Source organism: Anolis carolinensis, unplaced genomic scaffold (assembly GCF_035594765.1).
Source record: "Anolis carolinensis isolate JA03-04 unplaced genomic scaffold, rAnoCar3.1.pri scaffold_7, whole genome shotgun sequence".
Taxonomy (NCBI): Eukaryota; Metazoa; Chordata; class Lepidosauria; order Squamata; family Dactyloidae; genus Anolis; species Anolis carolinensis.
In genome coordinates, this window is record NW_026943818.1 from 6,074,927 (window position 1) to 6,093,422 (window position 18,496).

At 43.2% G+C, this 18,496-nt stretch overlaps 1 protein-coding gene across 2 annotated transcripts in view; it reads right to left on the reverse strand.

Moving 5' to 3' along the window:
• The window catches only part of pappa (pappalysin 1), a 234,272-nt gene that overhangs the window by 162,810 nt on the left and 52,966 nt on the right, over positions 1–18,496 (reverse strand). For both annotated transcript variants that reach the window (XM_062959690.1, XM_062959691.1), the window contains exons 4-6: positions 13,700–13,993; positions 11,779–11,971; positions 7,845–7,966 (exon numbers count right to left, since the gene is read on the reverse strand). In XM_062959690.1, coding sequence (XP_062815760.1) covers positions 7,845–7,966; positions 11,779–11,971; positions 13,700–13,993 — 609 coding nt within the window. The remainder of the gene's footprint in view (positions 1–7,844; positions 7,967–11,778; positions 11,972–13,699; positions 13,994–18,496) is intronic.

Below are 18,496 nucleotides of genomic sequence, written 5' to 3' on the forward strand. Positions count from 1 at the left end.
ATAAAGTGTCACCAGCGAGAGGCCTATAAATATCTGGGCATATTACAGCTGGACAACATCAAGCAAGAACATGTGAAAACTGTGGTCAGTAAAGAATACACACAAAGGGTCAGAAAAATTCTCAAAAGCAAGCTCAATGAAGGCAACACCATCAAGGCCATAAACACCTGGGCCATACCTGTCATAAGACATACTGCTGGCATCATAACTGGACACAGGTGGAACTGGACAATTTGGACAGAAAAACCAAAGAAAACTCATGACCATTCATCATTCACTGCACCCTCGCAGTGATGTTGACCGGCTATATCTGCCTAGAAGATCAGGGGGCGGAGGACTCTTACAAGTCAAACAAGCAGTCAAAGAAGAACACGCCCTGGCAGAATATGTAAAGCAAAGTGAAGAACCTGCTTTGATTGAAATCAAAAATCAGAAACTCCTCAAAGCACAGCAGACAAAGAATCAGTACAAGAAAACCGCACTACAAACTAGAGCTGACAGCTGGCACAACAAAACATTGCATGGAAAGTTCCTTGACAAAATTGAAGGAAAAGCTGATAAGGAGAAGACCTGGCTCTGGCTCACGAATGGGACCCTGAAGAAGGAGACAGAAGGCCTGATCCTTGCAGCCCAGGAGCAAGCCATCAGAACAAAGGCAATTCAGGCCAAGATTGAAAAAATCCGCTGATGACCCAAAATGCAGACTGTGCAAGGAAACCAACAAAACCATGGATCATATCCTCAGCAGCTGTAAGAAAATCACACAGACAGACTACAAACAGAGGCACAACTACGTGGCCCAAATGATCCATTGGAACTTATGCCTCAAGTACCATCTCCCAGCAGCAAAGAACTGGTGGGATCACAAACCTGCAAAAGTATTGGAAAATGAGCACGCAAAGATACTGTGGGACTTCCGAATCCAGACTGACAAAGTTCTGGAACACAACACACCAGACATCACAGTTGCGGAAAAGAAAAAGATTTGGATTAATGATGTCGCCATATCAGGTGACAGTCAAATTGATGAAAAACAACAGGAAAAACTCAGCCGCTATCAGGACCTCAAGACTGAACTTCAAAGACTCTGGCAGAAACCAGTACAGGTGGTCTCGGTGGTGATGGGCACACTGGGTGCAGTGCCAAAAGATCTCAATAAACATTGACAAAATGACGATCTGCCAACTGCAAAAGGCCACCCTACTGGGATCTGCGCGCATCATCCGAAAATACATCACACAGTCCTAGACACTTGGGAAGTGTTCGACTTGTGATTTTGTGATACGAAATCCAGCATCTCTATCTTGTTTGCTGTGTCATACAATGTTGTGTCAATAATAATAATAATAATAATAATAATAATAATAATAATACATCACGCAGTCCTAGACACTTGGGAGGAAGTGTCCGACGTGTGATACAATACAACAGAGTGTCTTCTGTGGACTTATCTTGTTGTGTTTCAAATAATAATAATAATAATAATAATAATAATAATAATGATAATGCACTTTATTTATATTTTCCCCTTCTCCCCTAGGAGACTCAGAGTGGATTACAGCATTTACATACATATGCAAACATTCAATGCCTTTACAATCACATGAGACACACCAACACAAACAAAGGCAAGGCTTCTCCTTTGAGAAAAACCAACACAAACAAAGGCAAAGGCTTCTCCTTTCATTTCCGGCTTCTGGAGGCGGTGCTCATCTCTGGTTCTGGGAGGTGCTTTTCTCCATTTTAATAATAATAATAATAAATCTGCCAACTGCAAAAGGCCACCCTACTGGGATCTGCGCGCATCATCTGAAAATACATCACACAGTCCTAGACACTTGGGAAGTGTTCGACATGTGATTTTGTGATACGAAATCCAGCATATCTATCTTGTTTGCTGTGTCATACAATAAAATAATAATAATAATAATAATAATAATAATAATAATAATAATAATAAAGTTTATTTGTATCTAGCCTCCATCTCCCCCGAAGGGGACTTGGGGCGGTTCACGGAAATATCAAATACAAAACAATAGCAATGTACAATATATCAACAAACAAAAACATGTACCAGTAGTAGTATTTACACATTAACCAAAAATTAAAAAACACTTATTAAAAACATAGAATAAAAACAGTAAGGCTGTAATAGTTTTCAAGATTAGGATCTAGCGTTGTCACCTCCTGGTCATGTGGCCAGCAAGATTGCTTGAAGTATCTCTTTGCCTTTTCCCACCAAAGCAGTACCTATTTATCTACTCACATTCGCATGTTTTCGAACTGCTAGGTTGGCAGGAACTAGGACTGACAGATGGGAGCTCATAGATTCAATATTCGGTTGAAAAACATGTCTTTTGAAAGGTTGAGAAACCAACATGGGGGAAATCCTGAAAGGTGGGAATGCTAGCAGTTGGGAACTTAATCTGCATGGAATTTGCATGAAGATGTCCTGTGCAGAAATCAGTATTTTCTGGGCAGAGAATTGCAAGAAATATTATTTCTTGTGCAGGAGAAAACAGTGCTCTCCTGCTTGGAAAAAAAATACAGAAATTGGGAACTTATTTTGTGCAGAATTTGCACATGGATGATGTGCATAGAAAATAGAATTTTCTGAGCAGAAAAATCATGAAATCCTACAGTTGGAAGATGTTATGGAATCACGGGATTGGTAATTTCATGAAGCAAGCAGCAGTCTTTGGCAGAGGAGGCTACAGACCTTGGAAATAGAACAACTCTCAGGATTCCACATCGTTGAGCTATAGCAAACTGCATTAATTCTACAATGCACCTAATAATCCCATGGTTTCAGCTATGGAGTTCTAGGGCTTGTAGTTTAGGGAAGCACTAGATCTGTAAATCTGAATAATCCAGAATTTGTTAGTGTGAAAGGGTTCCAATTTTCACAGCAAACTGTGAAAATGGGGGTGGGTGGGGAGAGAATTCAGGAGCGGAGAAAAACCAAAATTAAGAGATTTGTCTGTTCCTGGTTCGTACTTTAGATTTTGTAAACTGTGGTTTTACTCTTCCTCAACCCACAATTATATAAGCTCTGGAATCATCAAAAAAATGTTTTGTTAAAAACGAGAAAGTCTCCTTTCTGGCTTCCCTCCGACAAAATGTGAAGCGCGTTCCAAAGTAAGAGTAACCAAAAGAGAAGAATGCAAGAGAATTTCATTTCAAAGTAAAGAGGTCCAATTCCTGGACAAATGCAGAGTTTGGAAAGTTATGTTTGAGAAGCAATTGATTCTCGGTGAATGACAAGTAACACTGCTAATGGGGTAACTTGAGGTGAGTTGCTGAGTTACTGATCCCTTTTATGCACATTTCTGTTAAATTTAATCCACTAACTAACTTCTTTTGATCAGATCATAGCAGAAAGTTCTTTTCCCAAAAGCCATGGAATATATCCTTGAAAATTGACCATTGCAGGAGTAAAGTAACACCGCTCTTACTTTTTGAACTAGGCGACTTCATTACAGAGTTGCAAAATTACTCGATTGCATGTATATTTCCTACACGCTTACAAAGATGGGCATCGCATGCTAAATTCCAGTCTTGAGAAATGAACAATACATGCATACAGGAGAAAAGGAAGACATTGTGCAGCAGAGCATTTCTTCGTTTTGCTTTTGTAGAAGAAGACCCGAGAGCATTTGCTGTTTCCAAAGCCCAGCACAAATGACTTCTTACAATAATAATGATAAAATGCAGACTGCGCAAGGAAACCGACGAAACCATTGATCCTAACCCTAACCCTAACCCTCAGCTGCTGTAAGAAAATTGCACAGACAGACTACAAATAGAGGCACAACGATGTGGCCCAAATGATTCATTGGAACTTATGCCTCAAGTACCACCTCCCAGCAGCAAAGAACTGGTGGGATCACAAACCTGCAAAAGTATTGGAAAATGAGCACGCAAAGATACTGTGGGACTTCCGAATCCAGACTGACAAAGTTCTGGAACACAACACACCAGACATCACAGTTGTGGAAAAGAAAAAGGTTTGGATCATTGATGTCGCCATCCCAGGTGACAGTCGCATTGACGAAAAACAACAGGAAAAACTCAGCCACTCTCAGGACCTCAAGATTGAACTTCAAAGACTCTGGCAGAAACCAGTGCAGGTGGTCCTGGTGGTGATGGGCACATTGGGTGCCGTGCCAAAAGATCTCAGCCGGCATTTGGAAACAATAGACATTGACAAAATTACGATCTGCCAACTGTAAAAGGCCACCCGACTGGGATCTGCACGCATCATCCGAAAATACATCACGCAGTCCTAGACACTTGGGAAGTGTTCGTGTTATGGTTGAGCCTTCGGGCTCCGGTAATGAAAGAAGGGGTCGTAAGACTCCTAGAGAGTCAGACACTCTCGAGGAGCGTGAAAGGAAACGGCTCCGGGATTTGTTTGCAGAGCCGACAGATGAGGACTCATTTGAGGGTTTTTCTCAGGGTTTGGAGGAAGAGATGGCTAGCTCGGAGGAGGATGATATGGAATGGACTCATGTGAGGGAGGATTTGGGTGTTGGGGAAACAGGCAATGAAAGCATGGGAGGTGTTTGGCGGGTTGCAGGATCAGACCCATGGACTAGTTGGAGGGATGGAGCGGGATCCACAGCTGGGGATGCTGTGGGGCGTAGTCGAAGGTGCTTAAGTTCTGATGAGGATAATGATGTTGGGGCGTCTGGAATTGGGATGGCAGCTGACAGCGATGATGAGCTTGAACTGTGATAAAATGGGGTTTGGGACCAATGTCTAATTGCGTTGGGCAAGGTAATCTGGACGGACGCTTGGGCTCTTGCTGGGGAATTTCCTGAAGACGGGTGTGATTCATTACTGGATACGTAAGTTTACCAAGGACACTGGGCATTGACGGCGGGAGGAACTGTGCGGGGTTTTTCTCTGTGCAACTTGTGTTTAATCTTGATAGCTTGGACCCCCGTCGTCTTTTTGACGGGCAATACCTACTTTCACTGGATTGACGCTGGACTGACTGACTACGATTCCGGATTAACCCTTCTGCTGGCTATCGGTGTGACCTTTGGACTCCTTGACGACTACGCTTGGCTATTGATCTTCTGGACCGGATTGGGACCCTGCTGACTGCCGTTGCCCTAAACCTGAAGCTTGACTACGACCACGCTTTCGTTCGCTGCAGGAAGGAGTAAACAAGCCTGGTTTACTCCCCTGCTGTTCCTGGGTAGCAGAAAGGAATCTGCCGCCAGTCTTTTGTTTACATTCCAACTCCTGTTGTTCCTCTTTTGTTTGCATTGTTTGCCAAGCTGAAGTAAGCTCTTTGATTTAATCCGGATTATTCTCCTGTTTAACCCAGTTTTTCCCTTTGAACTGTTTAAGCTCAAACTGAGCTGCTTTTTGTTATTTAACACACTGAAGTCAAGTGTTTGCCCTGTTCTTTGTTTCTTACGGGCGTTTTTTAGTTCTGTAACCTCAATAAACTGAGTTTTGTTTCACTTGCTGGCGTTCTGTCTATGACAGTTCGACTTGTGATTTTGTGAAATCTATCTTGTTTGCTGTGTCATAATAAAATTATTATTATTATTATTATTATTATTATTATTATTAATACCCCGCCTCCATCTCCCCGAAGGGACTCAGGGCGGCTTACATGGGGCCAAGCCCGAAAAAAAACAACATACCAAATAAAACATACAAGGAAAACAGACACACATATTAAAATTCAACACTCTAAACATAACCATACTATCACTTCAGTTTGGACATTTAAAACAACTCCACAATTATGAACAATTTTTAAAAGCTCACTGGGGAGATGAAGAACTGTTCTCCAGAGTTCTCAATTCACACAATTGTTAGCTCCATATGAAAGTAGTTTAAATACTTTGTGGAGTTTCAGTCCAAGTCCTGGATTGGCTCAACGCAGTTCACACATTAAAAAGATGGTAACTTAAAAACATATTATGTTCTGTCACGCGCTGGGCCTGTAACTATTGTCTTTTGTATAGGACGTATACTTTATGCCCAGCGGAAAGCCAGGGCACCTCAAAGAGAGGTTCTTGAAGATTTTTCTGAAAGGGATGGTCTTTTGAGTCTTTAATTAAATAACAAAGTCTTTATTGTTGAACAAATAATAAATCTTCAAGGAGTCAAATAACACTTCAAGGTTTCCTTAATAAACTGTTGGCTTTTCAATCTTGTCTCCAGGGGACGGGCAATCGGCTTTGGATAACTGTACTTTCTCTGTAAGAAGAAAACCCCCTTATAACCTCTCCCAGGCTGTCTATATGGGCCTAGCTGATGTGGAACCTACTACCGATTCCAAATACGTCTGGGCATCGAGTGGACCTACCAACCAAGGCTTACAGTTGTTTCAGCTGGGGTTGCGTGGATCTGTGGGGCTGTTCCCTCTCCGAGGTTTCTTTGGAAACTTTAGGGCTGTTTCCCCCAGGAGCTGTGAGGCTGTGAGCTCTCAGCCAGAGCTTTTGGGACTTTTCCCCTGGAATTTCTGTTTTCTCAGATGTTCTATATCCCTGGATGTTCTATATCCCCGGATGTTCTTGAGATATGAAGCTTTTCTACGGGACGAGCTGGTCTACGTCCTATAGCTTAGCTTCCTTAAGTGAGACTGACTTAAAAATGGCTCCTTCCCTCCCAGAGTCCTGAACAAGGGGCGGAACCAAACTGAATGATGATGGACAGGCGGCCTGCCCTATGACTGCAAACATTAGCAGAAAGAAAATAAAGTTGGAGCTTCTGGGATAGTCATACCAGCACATACTCACTGAGTAGGTAAGCATTCAGTTGGAATGCTTACCCACTCAGCATTCCAACTGAATTAAATTATGAACCGTATTAAAAAGAAACCCATACAGCTAGCATAGTTTGAATCTCTTGGGGCGCATCCAGACAGCCCCTTAAAAGTGTGAGCTCCCGCGTTTTTACATAGGGCATCCAAATGACGCCCCACACAAAAGCAAATGCATTCAGCACAAAGCAGGAAACCCTACTTGGTGCTGAATTCATTCGATCGGGGAAAGACCTAGGTTTTCCTGAAGGACTTGGGTCAAATCCAGTATGGCTGCTGTCTGGACTACGCCCTCAGAAGTTCTGGGACTTCTGAGGTGGCTGTCCGCACAGCTGTTTTGCGTTTTCCGGACTTATACCCATAGCCCAGAAAATGCAAGAGGGCTCTTAGCCCCCTCCCCAAAACCCCTTAACAATGGAGGGAAAAGTAAAATAACTTACCTGGCCACCATTATACTGTTGACAGAGCTTTCTTGGCGCATAGAAATGGAATACCAGGAAAAAGGGGAGGAGGAAAATTGCTCCTGGCTGGGTAAGTTATTTTACTTCCCCTCTTCCCCATTTTTAAAGGGTTTTTGGGAGGAGGTGTGAGTGTCTCCCTGTCCTCCCGGAAGATTCCAGGAAGGCATGTGGACACCCACCCAAAAAGCACAAACTTTCTGGGGCGTGTGTGTACTTTAACCCGGGTACAATCGTGTTTAACAAATCCGATTGCTCCTGGGTTAAAGGGCTGTGTGGAACCACCCTAGGTTTCACCATGGTTAATGTCTAACAGAAGCTAATCATAGGCTTACAGTGGAGGACCTCCAAATGACTAGATGAGTGCTCTCTATAGGAATCTCTCGGTCCTCCAAAAAGACTTTAGAGATTCACCCCAAAGAATCTAGGGATTCCCATTGACCAACCCAAGCAATCAAACCTACCAAAGTTCCCCCCTCAAATATGGAGGGCCGACAGTATTCATTTCTTATTTGCCTTTCCTTGCCTGGTTCTTCCATCCAACCAATCTGATTTTTCCTTCCAGATATTTTCCCCATCCAGAGACTAATGCTCACCCTCTGCTTCTCGGGGACTCCAATGTCCTGATGGGTCACAGGGCATGGGCGAGGAGGCACTGAACGCATACTGCACCAGGACCTGGCCTTCCACGCAGAGGTCACATGCTGATCCCACTTCTCTAGGAGGCAGGAAACAAACAAAAAGGAAATGCACCAACTTAGTAACAGTTGAAAAAGCAGAACATTTGGTAGATTCATACTGTACTACAGAATCTATTGTACAAACTTCACACTCTATTATTATTAGTAGGAGTAGTAGTAGTAATAGTAGTAGTAAGCCTCTCCCCTCCCAACATCCCCATTGACTCGGAACTATAAGAGCAGGGGTCCCCAAACTAAGGCCCGTGGGCCGGAGGCGGCCCTCCAAAGTCATTGACCTGGTCCCTGTCCTAAACTTTAGACTTAGGGTTGACCTCAGTCTACTTGGTCTTTGGAGGTCTCTTTGCTTAGCTATGATCTTAGGATATCGTCTAGATGAAGGTCTCTTTGCTTAGCTACAGCCTTATGAGACCACCTAGATGGCTTTTGGAGGTCACTTTCCTTACCTATGGTCTTATGAAACCATCTAGATGATCTTCAAGGGCCCCTTTCTTTATCTATGGTCTTCTGATGGCCTGATGAGATCATCTAGATGGCCTTTGAGGGTCCCTTTCCTTACCGATGGTCTTATGAAACCATCTAGATGGCCTTTGAGAGTCCCTTTCCTTACCTGTGGTGTTATGAGATTGTCTAGATGGCCTTTGAGAGTCCCTTTCCTTACCAATGGTCTTATGAAACCATCTAGATGGCCTATGAGGGTCTTTTTCCTTACCTATGGTCTTATGAAACCATCTAGATGGCCTTTGAGAGTCCCTTTCCTTACCTGTGGTGTTATGAGATTGTCTAGATGGCCTTTGAGAGTCCCTCTCCTTACCGATGGTCTTATGAAACCATCTAGATGGCCTTTGAGGGTCTTTTTCCTTACCTATGGTCTTATGAAACCATCTAGATGGCCTTTGAGAGTCCCTTTCTTTACCTATGGTCTTATGAAACCATCTAGATGGCCTTTGAGAGTCCCCTTCCTTACATGTGGTATTATGAGATTGTCTAGATGGTTTTTGAGAGTCCCTTTCCTTACCAATGGTCTTATGAAACCATCTAGATGGTCTTTGAGGGTCCTTTTCTTTATCTATGGTCTTCTGACGGCCTGATTAGATCATCTGGATGGTCTTTGAGGGTTCCTTTCCTTACCAATGGTCTTATGAGACCATCTAGATGTTCTTTGGAGGTCTCTTTGTTTACCTATGGTCTTATGTTAGGGTTGACCTAAGTCTGAAACAACAATCCTAATTTTGGACTACTGTATTTCATCCTAGTCTGGGCCCCCCAGCAGTCTGAAGGATTGTGAATTGTCCCTCTACTTAAAAGGTTTGAGGACCCCTGTATAAGAGGGTTTCGTGAGACCAGTTGCTCTCGTAATGGTGTAGTAACAGTGAGGCCGCAGACCATATTTTAGTTCTTGGGGACCATTGATGGTCCACGGACCACAGGTTGGGAATCACCGTTCTACATCATGTCCTTTCTTGTTCAGGAGATCTTCATGATGGTCAAGCTATTGTAAAGTGCATGTTAAATGTATTGTTTTGTTTTTAGAGTATATTATTAAGTGAATTCTGATCTATTTTGTGCCAAACCAGTTGAACCATTGAGAATGTGGCATAGCTAATGGTCAATGACGTTCTGAAATGCACAGCGATACAGACAAGGCCAGCGCGTGCTGGAACTTCCAAAGTAATGAATTCCTCCAACATCTCTTGTTTCGACTCAAGGGCAGTTGCTGACAGGATCTCAGTTACATGGCTCTATATTCCAGCGTTATAAATTGTATTAGTCATCGTCTCAGATTGGTGATAAACTCTGATAAATCGGTTGTTATTATTATTATTTTAGAAAAGAATTGGAGCTGTTCCCTCCATCTCCCATGAAAAGTCTCGGCACAATTTATTTATCCTAGGCCTGAGAACCTAGGCAAACTATGACATAAGTCCTGGGCAATGTTTCCTTAGATATCCTCAAGTTCTGTCGGCTCAACGCAATTGAAACCCCAATGGAAGGGTTTGTAAAAGAAATCGAGTGTTGACTTGAGGAATGATAACTCTGTTATGAAATCCTAGATCGAACAGGCTGCCCATTGTGTGTCATTTAAGTACCAACTAGCCATGGATTATTAAAAACACACTGATTGAGACGGAGGAAATATGTCAGAAAGGAGTATTTTGTTACATAACAATTAACCTTGTATCAGTATGTTTTTAATAGGCAGATGGAATTTATTTAACATACAATAACTGCTTTATGAAATATAAATTAAATGCATATTGCAAGAATTGGCATATCCTTTCAGATACAGGGAAAGAGAAGAGAGATGGAAGATGGTGGTCATATCTGTGGAAGTACAGCGAGTCAGTTCAGACTTTAAGCCTGTTCGATATTTTCTTGAGAATTCATGGAGGTTAATGTGTATTGAGATTGACCATGGGTCTGTCAATTAACTTATGGCCTGATTTCAAGGTGATGCTCAAAACCGTAAACCACCTAGGACCTCCATAGTTGGACCAATGCCTTCAAGAAGATGGAGATCTTCTCATATGCACCTTCTGTGGACGTGGGATCTGGCCCCATTAACATAATGCTCTCCTTTTGACACCAATATTGTTATCTTCAAGGGAGGTTAACGTGTACTGGGATTGACCATGGGTCTATCAATTAACTTATGGCCTGATTTCAAGGTGATGCTCAAAACCGTAAACCACCTAGGACCTCCATAGTTGGACCAATGCCTTCAAGAAGATGGAGATCTTCTCGTATGCAACATCTGTGGATGTGGGATCCAGCCCCACTAACAGAATGCTCTCCTTCTGACACCAATATTGTTCTCTTTAAGGCACCGAGTTACAACATGGTTTTAATCTAGCCTTTCTAGGCTAATATTATTTATTTAGGTATACATTGTTTCAACTTTTTTAGCCTTTCTACTGTTTTGACCTACTGGTTATATTTCTATCCCATGGCTGCCATGTGCCTTCAAGCAACTTCTAGTCCAGGGCCGTGGGCCGGTTGCAGCCCTCCAAGTCATTGACCTGGCCCCTGTCCTAAACTTTAGACTTAGGGTTGACCTAAGTCTACCTGGTTTTTAGAGGTCTCTTTGCTTATCCATGGTCTTATGAGATCATCTAGATGGTCTTTGAAGATCTCTTTGCTTAGCTACGGCCTTATGAGACCATCCAGATGGCTTTTGGAGGTCACTTTCCTTACCTATGGTCCTATGAGACCGTCTAGATGGCATTTGAGGGTCCCTTTCCTTACCTATGGTTTTATGAGATTGTCTAGATGGCTTTTGGGGGCCCCTTTCCTTACCTATGCTCTTATGAAACCATCTAGATGGTCATTGAGGTCCCTTTCCTTATCTATGGTCTTCTGATGGCCTGATGAGATCATCTAGATGACCGTTGAGGGTTCCTTTCTTTACCTATGGTCTTATGAGACCATCTAGATGGTCTTTGGAGGTCTCTTTGCTTGCCTATGGTCTTATGAGATCGTCTAGATCAGGGGTCCCCAAACTAAGGTCCTCCAAGGTCATTGACCTGGCCTCTGTCCTAAACTTTAGACTTAGGGTTGACCTAAGTCTGAAATGACTTCAAGGCACACAACAACAACAACAATCCTAGTCTGGCCCCCCAGCACTCTGAGGGACTGTGAATCGGCCCTCCACTTAAAACGTTTGAGGACCTCTGTTCTAGTCTGATCCTATCTATAGGTAGGTCAGTTGGTTTGGAATGGCTCCCACTGATACCCCAATTTCATTATTATTATTAGTAGTATTGTTATTAATGTTCCATGCTTTCATCCAAACACCTTCATAGCATGTAAGTGCACCCTCCTTCCCAATCACCTTTCGAAGTAATGCCTGTCAATGGGAGGAAACCACTCCAGGGTGATGGAAGAGCTTGTCCAATCCACCGTTTGCGGCATGAGAGCAATGGGGGCCGGCTTCTTTTCAGGCTGCCAGCCCTGGTAGACCAAGTCCAAGTAGCAATGCATTCTGGCCACCTGGTTGGGTGTGAAGGAGTTGGTACAATCATCATCTGGGGTGATGCGGAGAGAGAGAGAACAGACACAAGAGGAAGTTATGACCTAGTGAGATGTATGAAAACTCCTTGGGATATTTCAACAACCTCTTTCTTCATGCTCCAGAATGACCAATTGGTTAAGGGAAGAAGTTAAACCTACTAATCCCATAATGGCATGTCCAGAATTAAAGGTCAACAGCAGTTGTTTTTCACTTCCAACTCTGCAGAACCTCAACTAGTTTGGCCAACAGTCAGAAATTCAGGAAGCTGAAGTCCAAAACATCTGGAAGAACAAAGTTTGGAAAACGTTGACTCAGAGCAGTGATCCTCAACCTGGAGTCCCCACATGTTTTTGGCTTTCAACTCCCAGAAATCTTCACAGCGGGTAAACTGGCTGGGATTTCTGGGAGTTGTGGGCCAAAAGCATCTGGGGACCCCAGGTTGAGAACTACTGGTTTACAGTGAGGTCTAGAGGTGACAGTTATGGGTCACTAGGGTTATCAGGTCAGAATAATCTCCGATATCTAGGAACAATCTGTTGGATTATGGTTGTATGTGTATGAAATGTAAATCAAGTGTGTCGTCGAAGGCTTTCATGGCCGGGATCACAGGGTTGTTGTATGTCTTTCGGGCTGTGTGGCCATGTTCCAGAAGCATTCTCTCCTGACGTTTCGCCCACATCTATGGCAGGCATCCTCAGAACCTCTGAGGATGCCTGCCATAGATGTGGGCGAAACGTCAGGAGAGAATGCTTCTGGAACATGGCCACACAGCCCGAAAGACATACAACAACCCTAAATCAAGTGTTTTCTGCTGTTGTGCTCTTGCACACACTCTTGTGTGTGTTTCAGCAATAAAACAGTTAACAGCAGGCTAGTTTTGACTGACAGCCTGTTGTGATTGCTATGACCTATCAGGCATGATTTCCGGCTTTGGAGGTTGGAATTTCCTTCGGACTGAGGAATGTGTTTTCTTATCTCTGTGTGTGTTGAGCTGGTGCTTGCAGATGCGAGAGGCTAAGGAGAATGCCAGCTCAGAGCGATGGCTTTTGCTATGCTTTGTAAATATGTTTATAGATATTGAAATAAGCGTTTGGACTTCAGACTACTGATGTGTTTGAGTCTAACATTGAACACAGGAATTGGTGAGGCAGACGATTGCAACCAATTCATCAGGATGCTGGAGAAGATGATTGATGGTGTTTGGAGAAACCCACCCAGCACGCACCCTGACCCCACTCTGACACAATCCGCTATGAGAACCATCAAATACCAAGCCTAGGAAATGAAGACATTTCTTATACCCACATTTTTCAAGTTGCTGCTCTCACCCTTGGAATCCTCCACCACTCCATCACCTTGAGAACCGTAAAAGTGGAGAATGACCCTCAGATTTGGTAGTCCTACCTGAGACTGACTAAGACCATCATGACCCACCAAAATATACAACAGAACAGAATACACCAAGAAGTGGCCTGAAGTCAACTTCCAGTTCTCACAAACGAGTATTTTGAGACCTATCATGTGCCCCACTATGTTCCAGGCTATGATTCATCATCAGCAATGGAACTGGCATGACTTATTTCTCTTTTGGAAATAATCCAGGAAGCAGTAGCTGATCGTTCATGGAGTAGCATGGTTCTGTGGACCATAACTTTGGTTCAGCACTGCTCTAAACCTTGTGTTGAATGACCAACTCAAATAGTAGATGACCCCATAAACAGAGCAGTAGAGGGAAGAATACCTGCATAGCTCATAAAGTTGTTGAAAGGTGTGTTCTGGAAGCTACGGAAACCACACATGTCATTGCCAGGGGCCGGATCACCACAGACTTTGTGCGTTGGAGTTGGGTTGGTGTCATGGCAGAGGTCGCCCGTCTCAAAGGAAGGCTCGGTTTCCATGCATGGATCACTGCAGGAGAAGATCTCCGAGATGCCTTTGAAGACATGGTAAAGGCCCAGGCTGTGCCCGATTTCGTGGATCATGGTGTGGGTATGGCCGGGAATGCCGTAGAAGGAAGGGTTCAACACAATTCCTCCTGTGGGGAAAGAGACGAAGGACAGACACTTTCATGCACAGCTATGTATCAAGAAAGAGACATACAATTAGGACGATGTTCCAAAATATCTGAAATATTTTCTCTGTTCCTCTTATTATTACAGTTAGTCCTCCATAATTACATACGGAGTCAACCATACACAGCTTGAAAATCTATACACATAATAAAAGTGAAAAGTGAAAGCTTCCAAAGACAAGCTCCCACTTCCACAAATAGCTCTAGCTCCCACTACTCAGGAGACACCAATGGCCCTCCGTCCAATGACATTGAAGGTTATAGCGAGCGCCATGGACATATCCAAGAGCCCTACCAATGTCCTCCACAAACACCATAATGCCCACCACCCAAGTGAAGGCTTCCATACGTGGACAATTTCATCCTAGATTTTAGGGTTTTCCTCCACCACAGACACCCCAGTGTTTCTGACTCTCTCAATTGGTGTGTAATTTACATGACCCCACCTACTGCCTCTCCCATAACTTTTCCTATTCCTTTCTATGCCACACAGCAAATAGAGGAATTGATCAGCAACTGAACATACTAGAGAGGTTTGGGGAGAATTCATCACGATTCATTGGAGGGACTGGGATGTATAGTTCACCTGCAATCAATGAACACTCTGAACTCCACCAAAGATGGAATTGGACCAAACTTGGCACACAGAGTGTTACACCCCAAGGCTACGTGGACACCTTAAAAACCACACTGGAGCCAGGATCATAAGCAAACAAGCATTTTATTGAAGGGTATATAATAAAAGCTGTGCCCGGCCACGCATTGCTGTGGCGTTGTCTGGTGGTGTTGGTGAGAAATTGTTGAGGTACTGGTGGTATTGAATGTCTGTTGTATGGTTGTCTTTATGTTTAGTATGCACACTGAAGTGGATTATATGGCAGTGTGGAGTCAAGATAATCCAGTTCAAAGCAGATAATATAAGATTCTAAATGGGTTATATAGCTGTGTGGAAGGGCCTTGAGTCTACACTGCCATATAATCCAGTTAAAATCTGATAATCTGTGGAACAGGCCTAAGTGAGGCCTAAGTCTGCCTGTCCCCTGGGCTGAGTAGGTTGCTAGGAGACCAAGTGGGCGGAGCTTAGCCTTCAAACTGGCAGCAATTGGATAAAAACTATTATTCCTCTCCCTGTAATTAGGACTTTATTTTTCTTTTCTTTTTGTTGTATCAACCTAGAGCCGTGAATGATGGGTTGTGTTGTCAAATTTCGAGGCTGGGGGGCCTGTAGCTTTGTTGTTTTGTCCGCTGCCCTGATGCCATCACTCTTTATAACACTTTAAAACACTGTCCTTAACTGATCGAACGTAAGTCCATTAAAGTCTACCAAAGTTGTAATCCACAGTCAGAACTAGTCCACAACTCTGTCCAAGCAGAAGCAGCTGAAAGTCACAGGGAGCAAGAGCAAAACGTCAGTAATCCACAAACTGTAATCCACAGGAACAAGGAGTAACAAGGTATCACCGAAGCCGGAGTCAACAAGGCAAGAACTCAGAAGACGCAAGGCACAGTTTTGGCAAGGAAGTCACAAAGCAAGGCACTGGAACAAGGCAATCAAGGAGCAAGGTACTGGAACAAGGATTCTTCTCCCAAGGATGGCAAAGTTGACACCGCAACGAGAACAAACAGCGGAGCATCTTTAAAGAGTTTCCAAGGTTAAGGCACACTGAGAGTCAGAACGGGCAGAACTTCACATAGAATCATAGAATCATAGAATAGTAGAGTTGGAAGAGACCTCATAGGCCATCCAGTCCAACCCCCCGCTAAGAAGCAGGAAATCGCATTCAAAGCACCCCCGACAGGTGGCCATCCAGCCTCTGCTTAAAAGCCTCCAAAGAAGGAGCCTCCACCACAGTCCGGGGCAGAGAGTTCCACTGTCGAACAGCCTTTCTCACAGTGAGGAAGTTCTTCCTGATGTTCAGGTGGAATCTCCTTTCCTGTAGTTTGAAGCCATTGTTCCATGTCCTAGTCTGCAGGGCAGCAGAAACAAGCTCCCTCCCTCTTCCCTATGACTTCCCTTCACATATTTGTACATGGCTATCATGTCTCCTCTCAGCCTTCTCTTCTGCAGGCTAAACATGCCCAGCTCTTTCAGCCGCTCCTCATAGGGCTTGTTCTCCAGACCCTTAATCATTTTAGTCTCCCTCCTCTGGACGCTTTCCAGCTTGTCAACATCTCCCTTCAACTGCGGTGCCCAGAATTGGACCCAGTGTGATTCCAGGTGTGGTCTGACCAAGGCAGAATAGAGGGGAGCGGGACTTCCCTGGATCTAGACGCTATTCCCCGATTGATGCAGGCCAGAATCCCATTGGCTTTTTTAGCTGCTGCATCACATTGTTGGCTCATGTTTAACTTGTTCCCCACGAGGACTCCAAGGTCTTTTTCGCACACACTGCTGTCAAGCCAGGCGTTCACATGGGAAACTTACTCATTAGTGCATCTGAGAGCCAAGCGCCGACTTCTTCTCACACCCTCCCTTCGACTCCTATCTCTCGCAAAGGACTCTCTCCGATCAAACACAGCACTCTACTCCGCAACAACAACATCTGGCAAACCCGACCTTGATTGATCCTTGGAATGTTCCCCAGTTACCGGATCCACTGTAAGCACAACTTCAGGCACCTGCAAAGCCAATGGGCTTTGCAGTTAAGTTAACCTGGCATGAGTTAACTTGGAGTTAACCTGGCATTTAACCTGGCATGATGTTAGTTGCAGTTAATCTACAACCTTATGCATAGTGTACAATTAAAAAAAATAACTTTTTCAAATAACCTGGGCAACAACGGGAACCCAAGTTGGTATTTAAATATTTTTCCCTTGATTTTCACCATTTAATACAAGGCGTTTTAATACTCCATTGTACACAAAGAGATTGTGGTATCCATGGAAGCAAACTGCAATGGATAACAAGAGCCTACTGTGTATGTGTGTGTGTGTGTGTGTGTGTGTGTGTGTGTATATATATATATATATATATATATACACACACTAGCTGTGCCCGGCCATGCGTTGCTGTGGCTAGGACTTAATTTTTCTTTTCTTTTTGTTGTATGAACGTAGAGGCGTGGATGAGAGGTTGTGCTGTCAATTTTTGAGGTTGTGGGGCGTTTAGTTTAGTTGTTTTGTCCGGTGCCGTGATTCCATTGCCCTTATATATATATATAGACTAGCTGTGCCCGGCCACGCGTTGCTGTGGCAAAGTGGTGGTGGTATTGGTTAAAAATTGTTGTGTAATTTTTATTTGACGTTATTTGCAATTTTTTATTAATTTTATTATAAGTTATATTTTTATTTATTATATTTTATTATTTTCTTGTATTATTTTTACTTATTTTCTGTAATTATAGTATTTTATTGTATTAATTTCTAGTGTTTTTTATTATTTTTTATTGGGTTGCTAGGAGACCAAGTTGGAGGAGCTTAGCCTTCTAACTGGCAGCAATTGGATAAAAGCAATTATTCCTCTCTCTCTAATTAGGACTTTATTTTTCCTTTCTTTTTGTTGTATCAACCTAGAGGCGTGGATGATGGGTTGTGTTGTCAAATTTCGAGGTTGGGGGGCCTGTAGTTTTGTTGTTTTGTGGGTCGCCGTGATGCCATCACTCTTTTATATATATAGATTTCTGATAACTAGAAATTATTTGGGAAATCCTCCCTAATGGAAGAGATAAGAATCATAATACAGGTTTGCCCAGTTCTATCAAGCCTGAAGCCGTTGTGCGGTTCCGACAATCTCTTCCTCGTCTTCTATATTTTAGAGTTATTTTTCTGCAGCTGCCAAGAGTTGTAGCCAAAAGCAATGCGCGCAAACACACACACACGTATGCACGGACAATAGCTCTGTCTCCCCCATGACCTATATTCAAAAGCTAAGATCTGGACAACCCGGCAGATTTCATTTTATTTTTTTGTTATTAAATACATATTGAATTTATGGAAGGCAAAAAGAATACAGAAAGATCGGGGAGAAAGTTCTTGCTGTGGGGAAAAACAAGGGCAGCAAGGGTTGTTATAACAGGAAATTAATTTTTCCTCTTCTTCTTCTTCGTCTTGTTTTTTTTCTGGGTGAGTTGACTTCAAACTGTCCAGAAAATATTTTATCTATGTATCCCTCCTCCTTCTGCTACTATAGTTCAACTCACAGGGAGAAGCTGGCTTCACATAGTGGTTGCTACCAATCGACACAATCCAGAGAGGAAGCAATTTGGTGCATTTGATAGTAAACAATTAAGGTTTTTTTTTTAGGGAATAAACATATATATTTTGGTCAGATTCCAAAGGAGAAGCATCTTTTAAAGGCAGCAACAAAATAAATAGCAGAAAAGTAAGCCAACATCACAGTCATATAAATAAAGGCAATGTATCCACGCCTCTACGTTCATACAACAAAAAGAAAAGAAAAATTAAGTCCTAGCCACAGCAACGCATGGCCGGGCACAGCTAGTGTGTATGTATGTATGTATGTATATA